Below are 23,769 nucleotides of genomic sequence, written 5' to 3'. Positions count from 1 at the left end.
GAATTCCTTCTTTGTTTTGTTATAAAATCTGACAAACAGAAGAAGCTGGGCATTATCAGTGTTATCTGTTGATTCATCCACAGCTAATGAAATGCATGGTGCATTCTGAATGGCCTCATCAAGTTGTGCAGTTAAATCTTCAGCTAATATTTCAGTTCTCCTCATTGCTGTGGAATCTGATAGTGGGATCTGTTTGATATTTTCTTAAAATAACCAAAGGAGTGCCACAAGGCTCAATACTAGGCCCTATTACTGTTCACTATTTACATTAATCATGTTGGTTTGTCCCTGAATAATAATAACTGGGGCCTACATCTCTTTGCGGATGACACAGTTATTTATTCCCGTGCCACCTCAGTGCAGCAGGCCATTAACGCCCTTCAGCTTTGCTTTGATTCAATTCAAGAATTGCTCACCTATCTTAAATTAGTGCTAAATGTTGATAAAACCAAGTTTATGTTGTTCTCCGGGTCTCGTAAAATTTACCCTAAAGATCTGTGTATCTGCACCTTGAAGGGAGCCCAAATTGAGCAAGTACCTCATTATAAGTATTTAGGTATTTGGATTGATGATAAGCTGTCTTTTAAAACACACATTGAAAAACTGACAAAGAAGCTGATGATTAGGATCGGTTTACTTTATAGAAATCAGGGGTTGGAACCGGTTCAGGAAACAGAACCGAAAACCGGAAAATAAAATTGTTTGAGGAACAGAACCCAAACCGAAAACGAAAGTGATCTATACTGTTCCGGAACAGAACCGTTATTTTAAAAGCATGGGAACCGGTTAATAACTTAATTTTTTACGTTCCGGGCATTTTCTTCCTGTCCCACAGAAATCGCAACAAAGCGCCTGTGCAAAGCCCTCTCTCTGTCACTCAGAAATGTATTCCAGCATCTGCCTGCCAGCTGGAAATCTTTGCCAGAGGGTGTGCGTGTGCGTGTAGGCTACCTGCCCCTCCCCTTTGAAGCATAGGTTACTGTAGCCTACTGACGATGTTACAAGCGTAATTCAGAAATTAGGGAGAGATGTTTAATTAGAGAACAATGGATTGACTTTTTCAATGCTAGTTAAGGATACAATAGTTATCACGTTTCACATTAGATTTATTAACTACATAAAGGTAAGACTTTTTTTTTTTTTTACTAGGCATGTCAGTTAAGAACAAATTCTTATTTACAATGACGTCCTACACCAGCCAAACCCGGGCGCCACCCTATGGGACTCCCAATCACGGCCGGTTGTGATACAGCCTGGAATCGAACCAGGGGGTCAAGCACTGAGATGCAGTGCCTTAGACCGCTGCGCCACTCGGGAGCCCAATTCTAGTGCTGCTCTACACACACAAGCTTGTTAGCTAGCTAGCTACGTTTGCGCTGGTCCAACATTAAACCAACTCGGAAGTTCAAAGACATTCAAAGTTCCTCCATAGAAGCCGCTCCTCCGTAGGTATAATTCTGTGGGCATAATTCATATAATGCATGTCATAACAAGATGCCCAGCGCTTCAAGGCAAGCTTCCTCAATCCGCTCTCATTCTTTCCTCACCCTCAAAATTTCAGTTGCATCTCTTGACTGGCAGCACAGTGTGTGTGTTTGTCTTTGTTACGGCAAAATACTATTTGCGCTTAACGACTTTCTTATACAGATTAAATCGCTTACCCACTCCACAGCAAGCTGCTCTATCCGCACCGATTGGTATTGACTTGATGTTGATGTATTATTCCCAGGGCACCCTTGTAAATGAGACCCTGGTCTCAATGGGTTTTCCCTGGTTAAATAAAGGTTAAATATAAAATAAAACACACAAAAGCAATGCCAAACCCCCCCCCCCCCCCCCCCCCATCCATAAATGAAAAAAACAAGAATATTGTGCTGTCTGGTTTGCTTAATATAAGGAATTTACTTTTACTTTTTATACTTAAGTATATTTTAGCAATTACATTTACTAAATTTAAAACCAAATACTTTTAGACTTTTACTCAAGTAGTATTTTACTGGGTGACTTTCACTTTTACTTGAGTCATTTTCTATTAAGGTATCTTTACTTTTACTCAAGTATGACAATTGGGTACTTTTTCCACCACCGCTACTAACTGAACCAGCCCCACTATGCGGGGATCTGGTCCACGAGATGGCTTGAAACAGGCTAGCTAACGCGGCATGGCTGTCTGTACCACTGCTAATCTAGGCGTAACACTCACGCTGCCTGCCTCAGCTAGCACACTGCTAGCTTGGCTCTCTGGTATAGTTCACATAACGTTCAGTCGTTTTTGTGCTTACTTACCTAAGAACCCTCCAAGTTAAAACCTTGGCACCTTTTGAGGTTCAAGCCAAGGCTGGATGAGTAAATGTCAGTCGCCATCAAGCACTGTCCCCACTCCGTGCCTACAGCACTTTGCCTCCAAAAATATATCCCTCTGTCCCCTTGAAACCAGGGGCACAGGGCCGTGTTATTTCAATAAAAGTGTCTCTTTGACGCCACCAGAGGGTGCCCACATTACCTCTGGTGAGTGCAAGTAATCAGGCTTGTGGACAGCTTTCTCATAGCAGAGAATTGATGCGCATGGGCAGTTACCGACTAAAGGCTGTCTACTATTACGAGGGGATACAAGCTTCAGTTCGCTATGAAATCACACATTTTCTACTGGGTTCTACTTTCAATAGCCAACGCTGACCATGCGGCAGAAGTGTGACATGCGCAAGAAAGACCCGCAGACCCGGGCCCTGTGGCAGCCTGTTGGTTCCTGCATCTCGCCCCAGCCTCACAGCTGGGAGCGGGCAACAAGCTGACATTGGGGGACTGAGGTCCCCGGCGACGCAGCGGTCTGCCAAGACTCAGGCTCCTGAACCAGCCCAAACCTGTGGGTAAGCAGTCTAACGCTGGAGCCACAGCAAGGATCTGCCCCTATTACCCTCCTAAGGGAGGTAAGAAGGGTCGTCCAACCTAGAGCGCAGCCCTTGCGGCTGAGGAGGATAGTGTGCAATGGCTCTCTGCCCTACCCTCTCTCTTCGGGTTTAACGTTTGCTACTCCTTCCCCTCCGAGTTTCGCAGCAGTGGGAAGGCAGGGTTGCGTTAAGACAAAACCCTATTCTCTGTGCAGCAGCTCACTTTAGTGACCATGCCCCCCGAGTGCCTCCCTCCGTCAGGCTCTCTCCCCCTGGCACCTTCTCAGGTTTTCAGCCAAGGGCAGAAGTCAGCATTTCAGCCCTCCCTCCGGTCTCACGACACACGGAGCAGGACAGCAATCTGTCTTTCACCATCCACTGTGGCCCTTTCTCCTTGCCTATGTCCTTTTTAGGCCTCAGCTCCCGCCATAGCAGTCAATCACAGTCAAGCCAGCTCTGGTATGCACCATTCCTGTTTTCCCACCAGAGAGCGCTGCTCACTACTGAGTTCCAAACTGCCAACATCAGCACAATTACTGTTCGTCGGGAGCTTCATGTAATGGCTTTCCATGGCCGAGCAGCCGCACACAAGCCTAAGATCACCATGCGCAATGCCAAGCGTCGGCTGGAGTGGTGTAAAGCTCCCCGCCATTGGACTCTGGAGCAGTGGAAACGCGTTCTCTGGAGTGATGAATCACGCTTCACCATCTGGCAGTCCGACAGACTAATCTGGGTTTGGCGGATGCCAGGAGAACGCTACCTGCCCCAATGCATAGTGCCAACTGTAAAGTTTGGTGGAGGAGGAATATTAGAGTAGAAATCTTAACGCTACAGCATACAATGACATTCTAGACGATTCTGTGCTTCCAACTTTGTGACAACAGTTTGGGGAAGGCCCTTTCCTGTTTCAGCATGACAATGCCCCAGTGCACAAAGCGAGGTCCATACAGAAATGGTTTGTCGAGATTGGTGTGGAAGAACTTGACTGGTCTGCACAGAGCGCTGACTTCAACCCCATCAAACACCTTTGGGATAAATTGGAACACTGGCTGCCAGCCAGGCCTAATCGCCCAACATCAGTGCCCGACCTCACTAATACTCTTGTGGCTGAATGGAAGCAAGTCCCCGCAGCAATGTTCCAACATCTAGTAGAAAGCCTTCCCAGAAGAGTGGAGGCTGTTAAGCAGCAAAGGGGGGACCAACTCCATATTAATGCCCATGATTTTGGAATGAGATGTTCGACAAGCAGGTGTCCACATACTTTTGGTCATGTAGTGTATTTCAACTCTGTATGGCAAGCGTGAATGTCTGACTGGAAACATTTTGAGGCTACTTTGAGCCATAGCTCATTCTAGCTACATTAACAATCTATCACATCATTGTTTTCGCGAGACAACGTGGTGGTATCGAGAATCCTCACAACCAAGTGAAGAATGTTGTAGTGTGTGACCCCCGTCTGTACCACATTGTTTAGTGTGCGCACCAATACGTTTGCAAGACTACCGAAAATACAGTTGTTTAATGTGAGAGGCTCAGTGACGTTAGGGATTTAGAAAGTCGTGTAGTGTACATATGGCATAAGGGAGACACATCGCTTACGCCCAATCTCTAAGCCTTTAGCTCGTCCTGGGACATGTCTATTGTTCTAAAGATCCTTTTCACAGCAGCTAATAGCCACTGAAAAACGTGGCTTTTGTTTTACTACTGTCCTTGCGTCCTTAAGCTTACGGTATGTGTGAACTGTGCTCTACTAGCCACTGTTTGCACCTGCAGTCTGCCCAGGGGGTTTTCAGGTTAATGTATCTAACCCCATCTTTGGCCTGGGACAACTTTTTCCCATTGTCACACTTTGGAGCTTATGGCTTTTCGCCTGTCGCCTTCCCCAGAAGGGCATCCCCATCGTTGTCCAGTATGCGCAGTGCGCATCTTCTTGGATTGTAGGAGAGCTCAGGCAAGGGTGTTATGCTCTTCGCTCACTGGGCTACCACCCTCGGAAGAGGGTGTGCCCTTCTCTCTTCAATGATGTCCTGCCGGATATTATATTGATTTATAATGGCGAGGGTGATAGCCTTCAGAGGAGCCTGGAAGTGCTCTCTCCTACAGAGGAGTTTACCTCTTGTTTTGGGATATATCTCATTAAACTGAGATTGTGTGTATGATATATTGGGCTTCCCCTCACTTTGTTATGAGGTTTTTTCCCGATGGGTTGTTTCTGCACCTTCTTGGTGAGTACTCCCTCAGTTTCGGAACCTCTGAGTGTTGCTGATGTTGGGACTACCCTGGCTTCAGAGAGCATGTCTTTGTGATACAGGAGTTGGCCATATCCCCTCATGTGAGATACAAAACAAATAATTGAAAGATAACTTCTCTGTTTGATATCGTACAGCATTTCACTGTCGCAAGAGTGCAAAGAAAAAAAGCATGCACCAGAGGGTGGGAGAGTGGCTCATTTTAAGGAAGGTGAGGGGCTCACCTCATTCGCCACTCTACCCGACCTGTCTCCAACAGACGCTTTTGATAGGTTCTTCCGAGAGTAAGTGATCCTAGCGAATCCCCACGTGCGATATCTCACTTATAATATCAGAGAACAGGAGTTACGCAAGTAACTTTTAGTTTGATTAGCCCACTCTGCACCTATCAGACTGTGTGTGTGTGTGTGTGCACGTGCGCACGCGTGCATGTGTGAGTGAAGGGCATACGTCCATGATAAGAACAACAAAGGCACATTCAATGAGCAATTCAGCAGAGATGATTTCAGAGATGCGCAGTGTGTGTGTGTTTGTCCATGCATGTGTGTGTGAGTGAGTGAGTGTAAGGGCAAGGAACAGTAAAAAGCACAGCGACAGCAGGGTGGAGGGATGCAGCAATCAATGAGCTACGCTGTGAAGCTGACATTTCCAACTGGATGACTGAGCGTGGCTGACTACACACTGACTCATCTTGGTGTGTGTGTGTGTCTGTGTGGGCATGTGAGAGGAAGTGTGTGTGTGTCTGTGTGGGTGTGTGTGTGTGTGTGTGTGTGTGTGTGTGTGTGTGTGTGTGTGTGTGTGTGTGTGTGTGTGTGTGTGAGAGGGAGAGTGTGTGTGTCCTGTGTTTGTGTGAGATGTGAATGTTGATGTGCAGTAGGCTGGCTCTGCTTGTAGATGCTAGGGTACATGGATATCACAGAGCCTAAATTAACGTGCATAGCGGTTAAAGTGAATAATTACTGGTATTGCTGTCTCCCTAAACAACAATTGAGCCCACTGTTTTTCCTTAAGAGATGGAAATGATTGAAAGTCTCCAATAAGCTGGATAGGCTGTTGTGCACTCCCCCTGCTCAGCCACCAGGGAATAAATAGACTGAGCCTCTACCAGACAGAGGCTCTGTCTCAGTCAATCCAGCCACCGTGGGCAGGCTGAGCCAAGCTAAAGAGAAAGCCTGTCCCTGGCCGATTAACTAACTACCGCGTCTTCCAACATCCCCCCCATCACACACAAACATACCAGCATAGGCATACACAGCACAGGCCCAAACACACACCGGCACACATACACCCCACCCATGTGTGGTGGGGAAATAAGGGATCAGACTCAAGGCCAGCATACATCTGGAGGAGAGAGAGAGAGAGAGAGAGAGAGAGAGAGAGAGAGAGAGAGAGAGAGAGAGAGAGAGAGAGAGAGAGAGAGAGAGAGAGAGAGAGAGAGAGAGAGAGAGAGAGAGAGAGAGAGAGAGAGAGAGAGAGAGAGAGAGAGAGAGAGAGAGAAGAGAGAGAAAGAGAGAGAGAGAGAGAGAGAGAGAGAGAGATGTAGAAAGAGAGATAGAAAACAGTGAGAGAGCAAGAAAAAACTAAGGAGAGAGTTAAAGAATAAGAAAGGCAGACAGCCAGTTAGAGAAACAGACAGTGAGTGAAACAGGGAGGTGTGTTGCAATGTGTTGTAGCTGCTGGGTGTTTCTTTGATGCCTGGCTGGCTGCAATTCTACAAATTTCTCCATGGAGCTGAGATAATTTTTTGCAGTCTAAAGCTAATTTCCTGCGATTCTATACATTTTGCCATGCAGCTGAGAGAAAATGTTGCAATTTTAAAGCATATTCTGCCATGGAGCAGAGAGAAAATTGTGCAGTTTTAAAGGTAGACTCAGCGATATGACGCAGATGCAGAAAGTAAACAGCATAGTGGGTCATTGTCCGCAAAAACTAAGAGCATTGAAGGGTGAGGCTCAACATCTCCGCTGTTTTGGTTCCGTGGCTCCCATGCTGTAAGAGCATAAAGCGATCCCGTGCGTATGCACAGACACTGTGTGTGACTGTGTGAAAGCGAAGTATTGCATCTCGCTCATCTCAATATCTGCGGTGCTGCTCATGCCAACGTCATTTCGCTGAGTCATTTTGATTAGTCATTTTGCCATGGCTAATACTGTGTTCTTTTACTCAAACATAATAACAAAATCTATACTGCTAAATGTATTGTTTTGGGAATTTTCTATTCTCCATGACTGTTTAGCATTTTTTTTGGGGGGGTGATTGTTAGTTCTCAAAGATTGTATTATTCAAAAATATATATAGGTCCATTATCTTTTCTACATACTTTATATTTGGTCTTAGTCGTTTAAGTTTACACTGAAAGCGTAAAAATATAAATTATTTACACTGTTTGGACTGAGGAGACCCGAAAAATAACGCTTAGGCAGCTTAGAAAAAACCCTGTGTGTGTCTGAGTGTCTGTCTGTGACTGGGTTTCCGGACAACCTGACCAGGAAGAAAAAACCCTGTGTGTGTCTGAGTGTCTGTCTGGGACTGGGTTTCCGGACAACCTGACCAGGAAGAAAAAACCCTGTGTGTGTCTGAGTGTCTGTCTGGGACTGGGTTTCCGGACAACCTGACCAGGAAGAAAAAACCCTGTGTGTGTCTGAGTGTCTGTCTGTGACTGGGTTTCCGGACAACCTGACCAGGAAGAAAAAAACCTGTGTGTGTCTGAGTGTCTGTCTGGGACTGGGTTTCCGGACAACCTGACCAGGAAGAAAAAACCCTGTGTGTGTCTGAGTGTCTGTCTGGGACTGGGTTTCCGGACAACCTGACCAGGAAGAAAAAACCCTGTGTGTGTCTGAGTGTCTGTCTGGGACTGGGTTTCCGGACAACCTGACCAGGAAGAAAAAACCCTGTGTGTGTCTGAGTGTCTGTCTGTGACTGGGTTTCCGGACAAACTGACCAGGAAGAAAAAACCCTGTGTGTGTCTGAGTGTCTGTCTGGGACTGGGTTTCCGGACAACCTGACCAGGAAGAAAAAACCCTGTGTGTGTCTGAGTGTCTGTCTGTGACTGGGTTTCCGGACAACCTGACCAGGAAGATTTTAATTTGCCGACCATTTGAGAAATTTAACGGACCCATATGCATTGGGTGAGTAAGCCATTAGGGCATCCACCCACAGTGCTCAGAATGACAGAAATCACATTTAGATTATGGTAATTCATCATAAATGAACATGCAACTCCTGTAATGAAGCAGCCAATAAATTTTTTTTATAATTTGCCAAAATGTAATTTGCAAGAAAACACCATTCTAAACAGCACACCTGATGAGAGCGGTTCCATATGTGACAGAGATGAAAATCTCAGTTAGAAACTTACACTGAACAAAAATATAAACGCAACATGCAACAATTTCAAAGATTTTACTGAGTTACAGTTCATATAAAGAAATCACTCAATTGAAATAAATTAATTAGGCCCTAATCTATGGATTTCACATTACTGGGAATAACGATATGAATCGGTTGGTCACAGTTACCTTTAAAAAAAGGTAGGGGCGTGGATCAGAAAACCAGTCAGTATCTTGTGTGACCACCATTTGCCTCATGCAGCGCGACACATCTCCTTCCCATAGAGTTGATCAGGCTGTTGATTGTGGCCTGTGGAATGTAGTCCCACTCCTCTTCAACGGCTGTGCGAAGTTGCTGGATATCGGCGGGAACTGGAACACGCTGTCGTACACGTCGATCCAGAGCGTCCCACATGCTCAATGGGTGACATGTCTGGTGAGTATGCAGGCCATGGCAGAACTGGGACATTTTCAGCTCCCAGGAATTGTGTACAGATCCTTGCGACATGGGCCGTGCATTATCATGCTGAAACATGAGGTGATGGCGGCGGATGAATGGCACGACAATGGGCCTCAGGATCTCGTCACGGTATCTCTGTGCATTCAAATTGCCATCGATAAAATGCAATTGTGTTTGTTGTCCATAGCTTATGCCTGCCCATACCATAGCCCCACCGCCACCATGGGGCACTCTGTTCACAACGTTGACATCAGCAAACCGCTCACCCACACGACGCCATACATGCTGTCTGCCATCTGCCCGGTACAGTGGAAACCGTGATTCACCTGTGAAGAGCACACTTCTCTAGCATGCCAGTTGCTATCAAAGATGAGCATTTGCCCACTGAAGTCGGTTATGACGCCAAACTGCAGTCAGTTGAAGACCCTGGTGAGGACAACGAGCACGCAGATGAGCGGTTGTGCAAACCCACAGTTTCATCAGCTTTCCGGGTGACTGGTCTCAGACGATCCCGCAGGTGAGGAAGCCAGATGTGGAGGTCCTGGGCTGAAGTGGTTACACGTGGTCTGCGGTTGTGAGGCCGGTTGGACATACTGCCAAATTCTCTAAAACAACATTGGAGGCGGCTTATAGTAAAGAAATGAACATTCAATTCTCTGGCAACAGCTCTGGTGGACATTCCTGCAGTCAGCATGCCAATTTCACACTCCCTCAAAACTTGAGACATCTGTGGCATTGTGTTGTGTGACAAAACTGCACATTTTAGAGTGGCCTTTTATTGTCCCCAGCACAAGGTGCACCTGTGTAATGATCATGCTGTTTAATCAGCTTCTCGTTATGCCACACCTGTCAGGTGAATGGATTATCTTGGCAAAGGAGAAATGCTCTCTAACAGGGATGTAAACAAATTTGTGCACAACATTTGAGAGAAATAAGCTTTTTGCTCTAATGGAAAATTTATGGGATCTTTTATTTCAGCTCATGCAACATGGGACCAACAATTTACATGTTGCGTTCATTTTTTTCTTCAGTATAGAAAAGATGATGCAACAACTAGGATGGGTTGCTAATATGACTAGGATTGTGCCTTTGGCTTCTGGACAAAGAAAGAAAGTTGATATGAAAACCAATTTAACAGGAGAGAAATGGCATATGAGGAAGTCTTTCAGAGGCGGCGCGTCCAATAGGCTAGGGAAGTAAATTTAAATACATTTGCCAAAATTATATAATTACTCCTGTCTATAGCCTATATAAATAAATATAATCATTCAAAATAATTCACCAGAAAGCATGATTTAACCACAGAGGAATCGAGGATAATTAGCTTATTTAAAAACATTGTTTCTAGGACTATGCCTATTTGGGAAGGCAGAGCGCATGGCAATAGACCTAGCTGATTATTGAGTTGTGGCGGTCAGTGAAAAGCATCTAAAGTATGTGTGAAGATAATGTGTCTTGAGTATAATTTAAAATATTTAGACAAGAAGAAGGGGAGGGGTGTGTGGCGAAGCGATAAGCGAATCTCTCTCCAAATTGTTGCACATTCATTGTTTCATTGTGTGAATTGTTTGTCCTTTGTTTATTTTTATCAATTCCCTATTACATACAGTGGCTTGCGAAAGTACTTACCCCCCTTGGCATTTTCCCTATTTTGTTGCCTTACAACCTGGAAGTAAAATTTATATTTTGGGGGGGTTTATCATTTGATTTACACAACATGCCTATCACTTTAAAGATGCAAAATATTTTTTCTTGTGAAACAAATAAGAAATAAGACAAAAAAACTGAACTTGAGCGTGCATAACTATTCACCCCCCCAAAGTCAATACTTTGTAGAGCCACCTTTTGCAGCAATTACAGCAATTAAAGCTGCAAGTCTCTTGGGGTATGTCTCTATAAGCTTGGCACATCTAGCCACTGGGATTTTTTACCATTCTTCAAGGCAAAACTGCTCCAGCTCCTTCAAGTTGGATGGGTTCTGCTGGTGTACAGCAATCTTTAAGTCATACCACAGATTCTCAATTGGATTAAGGTCTGGGCTTTGACTAGGCCATTCCAAGACATTTAAATGTTTCCCCTTAAACCACTTGAGTGTTGCTTTAGCAGTATGCTTAGGGTCATTGTCCTGCTAGAAGGTGAACCTCCGTCCCAGTCTCAAATCTCTGGAAGACTGAAACAGGTTTCCCTCAAGAATTTCCCAGTATTTAGCGGCATCCATCATTCCTTCAATTCTGACCAGTTTACCAGTCCCTGCCGATGAAAAACATCCCACAGCATGATGCTGCCACCACCATGCTTCACTGTGGGGATGGTGTTCTCGGGGTAATGAGAGGTGTTGGGTTTGCGCCAGACATAGCATTTTCCTTGATGGCCAAAAAGCTCCATTTTAGTCTCATCTGACCAGAGTATCTTCTTCCATATATTTGGGGAGTCTCCCACATGCCTTTTGGTAAACACCAAACATGTTTGCTTATTTTTTTCTTTAAGCAAAGGCTTTTTTCTGGCCACTCTTCTGTAAAGCCCAGCTCTGTGGAGTGTACGGCTTAAAGTGGTCCTATGGAGAGATACTCCAATCTCCGCTGTGGAGCTTTGCAGCTCCTTCAGGGTTATCTTTGGTCTCTTTGTTGCCTCTCTGATTAATGCCCTCCTTGCCTGGTCCGAGAGTTTTGGTGGGCGGCCCTCTCTTGGCAGGTTTTTGTGGTGCCATATTCTTTCAATTTTTTAATAATGGATTTAATGGTGCTCCGTGGGATGTTCAAAGTTTAGGATATTTTTTTATAACCCAACCCTGATCTGTACTTCTACACAACTTTGTCCCTGACCTGTTTGGAGAGATCCTTGGTCTTCATGGTGCCGCTTGCTTGGTGGTGCCCCTTGCTTAGTGGCGTTGCAGACTCTGGGGCCTTTCAGAACAGGTATATATATACTGAGATCATGTGACAGATCATGTGACACTTAGATTGCACACAGGTGGACTTTATTTAACTAATTATGTGACATCTGAAGGTAATTGGTTGCACCAGATTTAGGGGCTTCATAGCAAAGGGGGTGAATACATATGCACGCACAACTTTTCCGTTATTTATTTTTTAGACTTTTTTGAAACAAGTTATTTTTTTCATTTCACTTCACCAATTTGGACTATTTTGTGTATGTCCATTACATGAAATCCAAATAAAAATCCATTTAAATTACAGGTTGTAATGCAACAAAATAGGAAAAACGCCAAGGGGGATGAATACTTTTGCAAGGCACTGTATGACACCAGGAGTAAAAATAGGTAATGGGGAATTGATAAAAGAGTAGCTCATATCAAGACGTATAGAAAGGGAGGCAGACAGGCTGAGTAGAGAAATGATTGCGATTGAAAGAACCAGAATGTATGTATTTTTACTTAGTTGACAATGGAAGTTATAGGCCTACTGCTGCATTTCCCTATAGTTCCATGCGCTCATTTCTTTAGCGTCAATGGATCACTGTGTAACAATGTGTCCAAATGGTAGAGGGTGGTGCTCTCGCATTCGTTGAATTTTAACTTTTAGATTTTTATCATTTTCATTCAGATTTTTATGATTAACCACGTGACAATGATTTTGAGAAACAAAAACGTTATGATTGAAAATAAACTATTCTACGAAATTCTGCATATTAAAATCATAAATGGCTATAAGCTTCCCCAAACTTGAAACCTGCCGCCCATCTCTGACCCCCCACCCCTACACACACACACACACACACACACACACACACACACACACACACACACAAACACACACACATACCTGAACACAGCATGAGTCACACACTAACACGTACAGTACAGTATATCTTCAGCAAAATTATTTCCCCCTCTATATTTCTCTCTCTCTCTCTTTCACACACAGACACACACACACCTGAACGAACTGAGCATGAGTCACTTACTGTCATACTGTACTGACATTTGCCATCACGACCCCACTTAAATGTCATTCAGACATAGACACACACTGCTCAGTGTCTCGTGCAGGTCTCTGAATGCAGATACGCAAGCCTGCAGAATCTTTCTGCCCCCATAGAGCTCTCTGTCCTGCTGTGTCTGCTGTTCTCTCCCCTCCCACACATCCATCCTGCCTGGCCCACCTGTCATAGCCTCCCCCTCTCTATCTCCCTATTTATCTTTCCCTCTCTCCCCTCGTTCTATCACTCTTCCCCCCCTTCCCTCGTTCTCTCCCTCCCTCCCTCTCTTCTCCGCTCCGCTAGCTGTGTGAAGGTGAGCCAGTCCCCAGTGGCATTACACTACAGCACAGAATGAAACGCTTCCGCTTCAAACAAAAGCAGCTCTCCTGTGAATATATGCAGATGTGCGGGGATGATGTCTCTCCTCCACCTCCTCTGCACATTCCTGGGCTGTTAGGGACCATGTAGGAGGCTATGATCTGTTCCTCCCTGCCCCTGTCGTTTTTCTATAGTGTGCTGCTGTCCCCTTGTCTGCCTGTCTATCTGTCTGTCTGTCTCTTTGTCTTCTTGTCACCCTGTCTGTCTGCTGTCCTTGACCAGTGAATAGTCAGTGATACAGAACTTTGCGAGGCTTTGGTAACACTCAGGTATTGCCAGACTGACAGTAAAGTTGGAGGTCACAGACAGAAGGCACTCTCAGGTTGTGAGGAGGACAGAGGAAGGGTATAGTGTACAGTATCTGCCTTTCCCTAGTGTTAAAAGCTCTTTCATGAGTGAATGGGATTGTGTAATGGACGATGGCACCAGTGTTATGAAGTATGTGTCCCAGTGGCACAGTAACTGGGGGTTGTTCTCTTAATGGATGTGTCTGCTGCTGCTAATGACCTGAGATGGATGTGACCGTCCATCCTCAGCCGTGGGTAATAGCTGTCTTTGTCTATGGAGGTGTGGTGTGTGTTGATTCATAGTGTGGACAAGTATCCCTGACTGGCTGGGTCTCTCTCCCTCCACTTCGCAGGTGTGAGATAGATGTATGAGTGTGTCTCTGTGTCTGCAGCTACCACAATGGATATGTGTGTGTTCCGCAGCACAGGTGTTGTTTAAGCAACAAGGCATGAGAACCCAGGGATTATCACCTCATGTTTCAGCATGATAATGAACGGCCCCATGTTGCAAGGATTTGTCATTAGCTATCTGAAAATGTAATGTGTGTTTGCGTGCGCATATGTACAGTGAGGGAAAAAAGTATTTGATCCCCTGCTGATTTTGTACGTTTGCACACTGACAAAGAAATGATCAGTCTATAATTGTAATGGTAGGTTTATTTGAACAGTGAGAGACAGAATAACAACAAAAAAATCCAGAAAAACGTATGTAAAAAATGTTATGAATTGATTTGCATTTTAATGAGGGAAATAAGTATTTGACCCCCTCTCAATCAGAAAGATTTCTGGCTCCCAGGTGTCTTTTATACAGGTAACGAGCTGAGATTAGGAGCACACTCTTAAAGGGAGTGCTCCTAATCTCAGTTTGTTACCTGTATAAAAGACACCTGTCCACAGAAGCAATCAATCAATCAGATTCCAAACTCTCCACCATGGCCAAGACCAAAGAGCTCTCCAAGGATGTCAGGGACAAAATTGTAGACCTACACAAGGCTGGAATGGGTTACAAGACCATCGCCAAGCAGCTTGGTGAGAAGGTGACAACAGTTGGTGCGATTATTCGCAAATGGAAGAAACACAAAAAAACTGTCAATCTCCCTCGGCCTGGGGCTCCATGCAAGAGCTCACCTCGTGGAGTTGCAATGATCATGAGAACGGTGAGGAATCAGCCCAGAACTACACGGGAGGATCTTGTCAATGATCTCAAGGCAGCTGGGACAATAGTCACCAAGAAAACAATTGGTATCACACTACGCCGTGAAGGACTGAAATCTTGCAGCGCCCGCAAGGTCCCTCTGCTCAAGAAAGCACATATACATGCCCGTCTGAAGTTTGCCAATTAACATCTGAATGATTCAGAGGAGAACTGGGTGAAAGTGTTGTGGTCAGATGAGACCAAAATCGAGCTCTTTGGCATCAACTCAACTCGCCGTGTTTGGAGGAGGAGGAATGCTGCCTATGACCCCAAGAACACCATCCCCACAGTCAAACATGGAGGTGGAAACATTATGCTTTGGGGGTGTTTTTCTGCTAAGGGGACAGGACAACTTCACCGCATCAAAGGGACGATGGACGGGGCCATGTACCGTCAAATCTTGGGTGAGAACCTCCTTCCCTCAGCCAGGGCATTGAAAATGGATGGGTATTCCAGCATGACAATGACCCAAAACACACGGCCAAGGCAACAAAGGAGTGGCTCTCCTCTCCAGACCTTAATCCCATAGAAAATCTGTGGAGGGAGCTGAAGGTTCGAGTTGCCAAATGTCAGCCTCGAAACCTTAATGACTTGGAGAAGATCTGCAAAGAGGAGTGGGACAAAATCCCTCCTGAGATGTGTGCAAACCTGGTGGCCAACTACAAGAAACGTCTGACCTCTGTGATTGCCAACAAGGGTTTTGCCACGAAGTACTAAGTCATGTTTTGCAGAGGGGTCAAATACTTATTTCCCTCATTAAAATGCAAATCAATTTATAACATTTTTGAGATGCGTTTTTCTGGATTTTTTTGTTGTTATTCTGTCTCTCACTGTTCAAATAAACCTACCATTAAAATTATAGACTGATCATTTCTTTGTCAGTGGGCAAACGTACAAAATCAGCAGGGGATCAAATACTTTTTTCCCTTACTGTATACGTGTGTACAAGTGTGCGCTAGTGCTATCGATATGTTTCTTTGGTTTTCATTGGGACTGCATATCAGTGTCTCAATGTTCTTTTTCTGTGTCTGCAGGTGTTTGGGGGTTATTATCACTTCCGGCATCACACCATGGTGAAGAGATCCCTATCAGGCCACAGGGGAACACACGTACGACTGCAGAAGGAACCACAGGTAGGTTACTGTACACAGCCAATGCACCATACAGCAAGGTTTGGCAAAACTTCACTACTCAAATGGGTGCCATGTTGCCAACATATGTTCCAAAACAATTAGGCCTACAAGTAAGAATGCAAATAAGAACGTTTCTATCATGAAACATTTGGTGCCATCATGGATGACAGTTTGTCAAACTCTCTACGTACCGTTCCCTATATCAACAGCTTTGCACACTTCCATCCATATGCTTCTGATCTGACCTCCCCCCAGGTGTGTGGAGTCATAAATATGGAAATCGTCCTCCAAACAACACAACAATAACAGCTGGACCTGTCTGTGTGTTTGCGTTCTCATTTTGCAGCGTGTCTTGTAGAAGCATTGTTTTTATCCAAATGTTAATGAGAAGAGGAATCCAGACATTGGTCCATCTGTTACACAAAGACGTTCACAGCTCGAGGAGTCAGCTTCATTTAGGCAGCTGGCTGTAACTGAGCTCTCAGCTCTTTCAGCCCTAGAGAACAAGTCTTTTTTACCTCAAAGTCGCTTGTTCTATTCAAATCCTATTCAAAACTCTACTTGTCAAGTTCAGTTCCTCTAGCATGCGCTCATTCTGCATTCTGCAGTATAGTTACAGGCAGAACTCTGTTGTTTGGATGAGGAGATGGAGGTAGGTGACCTTGTCTGCAGGGTAGCTAAACACAGGGGACATAGTTATAAAGTGAAAGCAGGCGTGCCATGAATAATCTGCAGCTAGCTGTCCCTCCTAGCCAGAGTCAAGTGCTTGAAAGTAGAGACAGGTTTTCCTGATGTGGGGTACAAAAAAACATAATGAGAAAGGCTGATGTAGATGCTTGTTGCAATTAGGAACAGTATACAGGAGCTGTCAATAGTGTAGGTATCTATCCCTTTCTTCAGAGGCTTTTCTGCCCTTTTTCACCCACGCTTAGCTATGTCAACCTAAGTGGACAGTGAGCCACTAGGCTATGAGAAGCTATAGAAAGCTGTGGGTGTGAGTCTAGCTGGAAGCTCAGTGAAGATGACATTCAAAAAGGAATAAGATACAGTAGGCATTAAAGATAACTGGAGAACTAAGATCTGTGAGAAAATAATAAGATGGGGAGATCAGATGAGATAGGAAGGAATGTGAGAGGGAGATGGAGGCTGGAATCCGTCTAACTTAGGGTGCTGTTATCTCCCGAGTGGCGCAGTGGTCTAAGGCACTGCATCGCAGTGCTAGCTGTGCCACTAGAGATCCTGGTTCGAATCCAGGCTCTGTCGTAGCCGGCCGCGACCGGGAGACCCATGGGGCGGCGCACAATTGGCCCAGCGTCGTCCAGGGTAGGGGAGGGAATGGCCGGCAGGGATGTAGCTCAGTTGGTAGAGCATGGCGTTTGCAATGCCAGGGTTGTGGGTTTGTTTCCCACAGGGGGCCAGTATGAAAAATAAAAAAATGATGTATGCACTCACTAACTGTAAGTCGCTCTGGATAAGAGTGTCTGCTAAAATGTAAATGTGATATTTGGGTAGAAATCAGTCTTACTATATATATACTACTTCTGTAATTTGAGGTAAAGAGTGTTTTCCTGGATATATCCCTATGCTCATTCAGGTGCACTCTTTAGACCAGTTTCAAAGGGCAACTTCAACCTGGTCACACACATACTCTAGTTCCCCCCAGGCTGCAGGTGAGCAGGGTTCAGGCTGGGGAACAGCTTGTCCAGGGCAACCTCACTCTAACAGCCAGGCCATGGGCACTCTGGCAGACAGCGAACACAGCAGTAGAGCTGCCAATACACTTTAGACAAGGTCAAATGTGTGTGGGTGCGTGCACAACTGTTCTGAATAAAACACATTCAGTGTGTGTTGGATTTGTGTGTTTTCCCCAAGATGGATGTATAAAAAATGGTTTCATCTAAATATTAATGAACTAAATGTTTTTGCTGAAAGTGCCATAATACAGAGAAGGGATGACGCTTTATATGTTGGTGACTATAATGTAAGGCTTAGGTAAATTAGTGCATGTAAAGCTTCAGCTAGATCCTCTCAGTTTAATCCTGGACCTGTCTCTCCCATTCCTCCCATTGTCTTGTGTCTTCAGCCCTGCCTGGCTGACACACCGCTTAGCTCCATTCGCGTTGAATAATCACACACTGCAAAGATGACATTGACAGAATCGCATAACCCCCGCCATTAAACCAGAGACTTTTTGTCATCTCTTCTCTCCCTCTCTCTCCTCGCTTATACTCTCACACTCTCTCTCTCCGTGAGGGACAGAAGGAATCTATTTGTTTCGGGACAGCTTTTTTATTCGGTCTTAACAAACCTCACTGTTACTTATTGCATACTTAGGAGGGGATATTTTCAGGCCCACTCTCTCCAATCTCCTCTCTCCCTGTGGAGTTTGTCAGTAGCTATTACACACACACAAACACAAATACAGTGCATTGTGTCTGGAGGCTGTGGCAGTGGCCTTGTGGCTTATGTATCTCCTCTCTCCATAAGCCAGATATGAGGATCAGAGAGGAGACACAGTGTGTCTAGCAGCCGATCATTAGAATCCAGGCCCAACTGAGGATCTGTCTTTTTCAGCAATCTATTTCCTGTGTTTGAGGGGTGCGAAATCCACTTTTCACTTAAATCTCACTGGATTGATTGCTTTCACTTTACACCTGCGACTCTTTCATACTCTTGCTTGTGCCTGTCATTTTTCCCCCGTTAACGTTATGACCGCGGAAATGTTTGTAATGACCTGTCAAACACACTCTGGTAATGGCTGAATGGGATACATTGTCTTTCCGTTGAATCTATAAAGCCTTGTTCACATTGGCAGCTTGAAGTTACTCAAATCCTATTTATTTGCATATCTGATTTGAATCTGTTCTTTTTCCTGCAGTCTGAACAGACAAAAAACACATGGAATCAGATATTTCAAGCCACATTTCAAACCACCTTCGTAGGTGGTTTGAAGTCAGATACAAATCTGATTCCTGACCATGTGATTTGTGTCTGAACGATCAAATCGTATTTATTTGCCCTCAAGTGGTTTTTAGACTGTTATTCTGCATATCTTGTTGCTTGCTAGCTACGCTGTCGGCAGTTTGACAAGAACATGTGGTAACTAATTGTTTACAAACAAATTAGTGAATGTGCTAGAAAGCTAAACAGCTACCTAGCTAACTAGTTGACTGCTGTGGCTAGCCAAAAACAGCTACCTGGCTAGCTAGTTGACTACTGTGGCTATCCAAAAAGGACTCGTTTTGAAAGTTGGATCATGTTATATTTTGAGGCTTTAAAAGTGTTCTTACCCTATGATTTTGAACATTCAATGCAACTGGGAAATGTCCATGGTAGGCATTGTTGTCACCTTAGCTTGCTACTTCTGAGTGATAGGAAACACAAGCACCACCACCAATCACCCTACACCATTGCACACACTCCCGTTGTTACTATGACAACTAGCGTAGCCTTGTCAGAAAATGACTGCTGTCTGAACACACACAAATCTGATTTGGTCACTTGTAACTTGCTGTTTGGACAGTCAGTAGTTCAAAACTGATTTGAGACTACTGACTGTCCAAACAGCAAGTTACAAGTCACCAAATCAGATTTGTATGTGTTCAGACAGCGGTCATTTGCTGACAAGGCTACGCTAGTCATAGTAACGACGGGTGTGTGTGCAATGGTGTAGGCTGATTAGTGGTGGTGGTGGTGCTTGTGCTTCCTATCACTCAGAAGTTATGTAGCAAGCTAAGGTGACAACAATGTGCATTTATCTATATGCCAACATTGCGCAACAATGCCTAATTTATCATGACCATTACAAATAACAAGTTCTAATTGCTAAATTGCCCCATATATAGTACCAGTCAAAAGTTTGGACACACCTACTCATTCCAGGGTTTTTCTTTATTTTTACTATTTTCTACATTGTAGAATAATAGTGAGGACATCAAAACTATGAAATAACACATATGGAATCATGTAGTAAATAAAAAAGTGTTAAACAAATCAAAATATATTTGAGATTTGAGATTCTTCAAATAGACACCCTTTGCCTTGATGACAGATTTGCACACTCTTGGCATTCTCTCAACCAGCTTCACCTGGAATGCTTTTCCAACAGTCTTGAAGGAGTTCCCACATATACTGAGCACTCACAAACAATGTAAAGTATGTATAGATAGGTGTAATCTAGAGGTAAGCGTGTTAATTTTTAATCCGGGGGTATCCTGCTATTTACAAATACCTGATGCAATGAAAAAAAATCTATGTGCATTCTAAGATTTTATTTTTTTATTTGACAAATTGAATACCATGAATTCCTACCAAAATCCCTGAAATCCATTGTCCAACTGTTGCATTTATTGGAATTGTTTTTCTAACAATTTCGATGACCGTTGCTACATTATTGGGCTAGACACTAGACAGACACTACCGACTGGACTGCGTATCTAGCAGAAGGTTCTGGCATATTAGCCTACAGCAGAGAGACGAAACACACACACACACACACATACCCATAACATCTCAGGAGTCAGATGAATCAGATTGGTCTCCTTATTCTCCCTGTAGATGTTGCTGATGTAACCCATCTGGGCAGTTTGTAAAGTCTTACTGCAGCTGTAGGACCTAACCATTTGAGCATTGGTGACCACTTGAAAGCCAGCGTGGGAGGCAGACTGTGGATAGTTGTCTCTCAAATAAAATAAAATAAAATGCAAATAGTCCGGGTAGCCATGATTAGCTGTTCAGGAGTCTTATGGCTTGGGGGTAGAAGCTGTTAAGAAGCCTTTTGGACCTAGACTTGGCGCTCCGGTACCGCTTTCCGTGCGGTAGCAGAGAGAACAGTCTATGACTAGGGTGGCTGGAGTCTTTGATTTCTTTGATCGGTGTGTGTGTGTGTGTGTGTGTGTGCGTGTGTGTTCCTCTTTAGGTGCGGTGGGCGGAGCAGCAGGTGTCTAGGCGGAGGAAGAAGAGGGATTTCTACACCGAACCATCCGACCCCAAATTCCCCCAGCAGTGGTACCTGGTGAGCAAGGTAGTAGTCAGATCCCCCAGAACGCTGTAGCCTCTACTGTACTAAAGCCAGGAGTTTTCCCTTATGTTGAACACATTGTACAATTTTAATTAGAACCTCTTTAACACCCCTTTGACACGACAGTATTTAAAATGTATAAGACCGCAACATAGATACCTGTTGATATAGGGATTCTGCCTAGACAGCCGTTTTAAAAGTGCACTTCACTGCTGTTTACCACATTCATACCTTTAAAGCAAAGAGACCTGCTGCCATACAGAAAAGGCAGGATGTAGTAATCAGAGTATTTCAGTGAGGAATAGGTTTTATTTCCCCCAGTCAGTAAGCCTCTTGTTGACATTTAGCTGAAACAGCTGGATGTGATGCCTGATGAGAGAACTCATCATCTGGTTGTCTGTTATTTAGCTGAATGTCGTCAAAATGTTCTAAAGCGTTCTTCACTTTGTTTACTTCAGCTGTCAAGGCCCAAGTTTATTTTCCATGTGTAATGAATACATGATGGCAATGAATACATGGAAATAATACATTGTCTGCAGGCAGTGCTGGAAGGACAGTTTGCCGAAGCTGAGAGCTGATAAACAGGACTCTGAGACTGTTATTAGAGAACGACCGATATGGATTTTTTAGGGCTGATACCGATTTTTGGGGGGTCAAGGAGGCCGATGGACGATATTTTAGGCCGATATTTAATATCATAAAATTTAACATTTTGATGACAAAATTTCCCAGACAGCCATGTATGGATTCATGTAGCAATTAAAAAATCAGACAATACATTTGACTTTATTTTTACCAATCTAACTACATAACAACATAATGGTAATACTTTTATTTGAATGGTAAATCTCTTGATAAACTGGGTAAATTAAGATGCCATAGGCCTACTCACAATACAGGTGAATGGATATTCAGTTGGAGTGTGTTCATGAATTGAGTTATTGAGCTTATTTTGACTGATCAGTGGAGTATATGGTGCTACAGATAACAAACAATCTGTTTGCCTTCCATTTAGGACTTATATTAGCCTACTGAGCAACAACATTTGCATAGAAGCATCACTCCAGCATGTCACGTCTGTATGGAAGGACATCAAATAGGCACTGTTGTTAGTTTGAGAATATAAAAGAACATCTATTCAATGCAAATGGGTCCAATGTAACGTCATGATTTGTGATCACGGATGCTTATGAAACTAGTCATTTTAGTCATTTTCTGTGATCGGGAAAAAGTGTTTTTTACAGCTGTCAGGACTCATCTCTAAACAACTCAGCTGCCAGGACGAAATTCAAAACAATCTGCTTAACTAGCTTGCTTATTGCATGCATATCCGGGCACGTCAACACAAGCCTTATTATTAGTGAATTAACTAAACTAATATTTGCAACAGGAGTTAGATTTTGGTCACTGTGTCAATTCATCTATTTCTCAATACTGCACCTTTCTGTTGGAGAATGAGCTAGCTTGCTGCTTGCTGCTGCAGCTGATTTTCCCAGCTAGACATTCCTCGGCATTGTGCAGGGCTCGTTGCTCCGGCGGTGAGTGGCGGCTGGCATAGCAGCAGCTTTGCTATGTAGAGGGACTAGAAAATGCCAATATCGGCCCAATATATAGTCTCGGCTGATAATCGGTTGTTCTCTATCTGTTATCAACCAGGTGTCATTCATCAAGATGCTCCTCAGTGTGTCCTCTGTTTGAAAGGCTCCAGATCAGAGCTAATGAAACAGAAAGCCATGATGACACCTGTAGGACTGTTGCTTTCAGAATGAGACAGTGACCATCCCTCCTTCTCTCCTCCTCTCATAGGCTCCGGGATGCTTTGATTTCTCCTAATCCTCCTCCTCTCTCTCTGCACTAAGCCATATGATAGTGGGAATGGAATAATAGCAGCACTGACTGGGCCAGACACAAATCACCTGTGAATGGAAGGCTGTGAAACCCACTCTGTCATTCAGCATTACTGCTCTAATCGGCTGAAGGCTCTAAGCATGTTCTGCTGTGTGTCTGAGGCTGTTCCACAGTCCCTCTGAAGCCAGACACTGGTGGCTTGTCTGTAATGAGGTTTGCATGGTTTGCATGGGGATGAATGCTGATGTTATAGGGTGATATTGCATACAAGCCTTTTGGATAGTGTATCCAAACCATTTATTTTCCCTGTCTGAGAATACAGGGTTTGCACGGTTTTGCCATAGACTGTTAAATTAACGATTGAAAATAGCTTCCGGGGCCTCCCGAGTGGCGCAGCGGTCTAAGGCACTGCATCACAGTGCTAGAGGTATCACTACGGACCTGGGTTCGATCCCAGGCTGTATCACAACCGGCTGTGATTGTGAGTCCCATAGGGCGGCACACAATTGGCCCAGCGTCGTTCGGGTTAGGGGAGGGTTTGACCGGGGGGGCTTTACTTGGCTCATCGCGCTCTAGCGACTCCTTGTGGCGGGCCGGGCACCTGCAGGCTGACCTCGGTCGCAGTTGAACGGTGTTTCCTCCGACACATTGGTGCGGCTGGCTTCTGGGTTAAGCGGGCAGGTGTTAAGAAGCGCAGTTTGGCGGGTCATGTTTCGGAGGACACATGACTCGACCTTTGCCTCCCGAGCCCGTTGGGGAGTTGCAGCGATGAGACGATCGAAATTGGGGCGATTTGCTTCCTCGTAGGCTGTATAAATAGGGCTACATTATACTGTATCCCTATAGGATTAGAAAAAGAGGAGCTAACTGCCTTCTTCTGTGTAGTCCCATGGTAATTCTGCCACGTGTGTATAGGAATCGTGTCTGTGTAAGCAGCACAGTGGCTGCCCTGGGGCCAGGGATATTAAGCTCCCTCACTAAAGGCCCTGATGCTGCTTTGCCTTGGCCCAGCAGGAGGCCTGCCTGCCCTGTGGGGAGAGATC

At 44.6% G+C, this 23,769-nt stretch overlaps 1 protein-coding gene across 1 annotated transcript in view; it reads left to right on the top strand.

Moving 5' to 3' along the window:
* Positions 1 to 23,769, top strand: part of furinb (furin (paired basic amino acid cleaving enzyme) b) — a gene marked incomplete at both ends in the record, with an annotated part of 170,843 nt that overhangs the window by 74,471 nt on the left and 72,603 nt on the right. Inside the window, 2 exons of the mRNA XM_084169444.1 lie at positions 15,760 to 15,858; positions 20,777 to 20,872. Of these exons, the coding sequence (XP_084025570.1) occupies positions 15,760 to 15,858; positions 20,777 to 20,872 (195 nt within the window). The remainder of the gene's footprint in view (positions 1 to 15,759; positions 15,859 to 20,776; positions 20,873 to 23,769) is intronic.

This window comes from Coregonus lavaretus, assembly GCF_964263955.1.
Source record: "Coregonus lavaretus genome assembly, chromosome: 9".
Taxonomy (NCBI): Eukaryota; Metazoa; Chordata; class Actinopteri; order Salmoniformes; family Salmonidae; genus Coregonus; species Coregonus lavaretus.
This window is presented reverse-complemented; position numbering and strand designations above follow the sequence as displayed.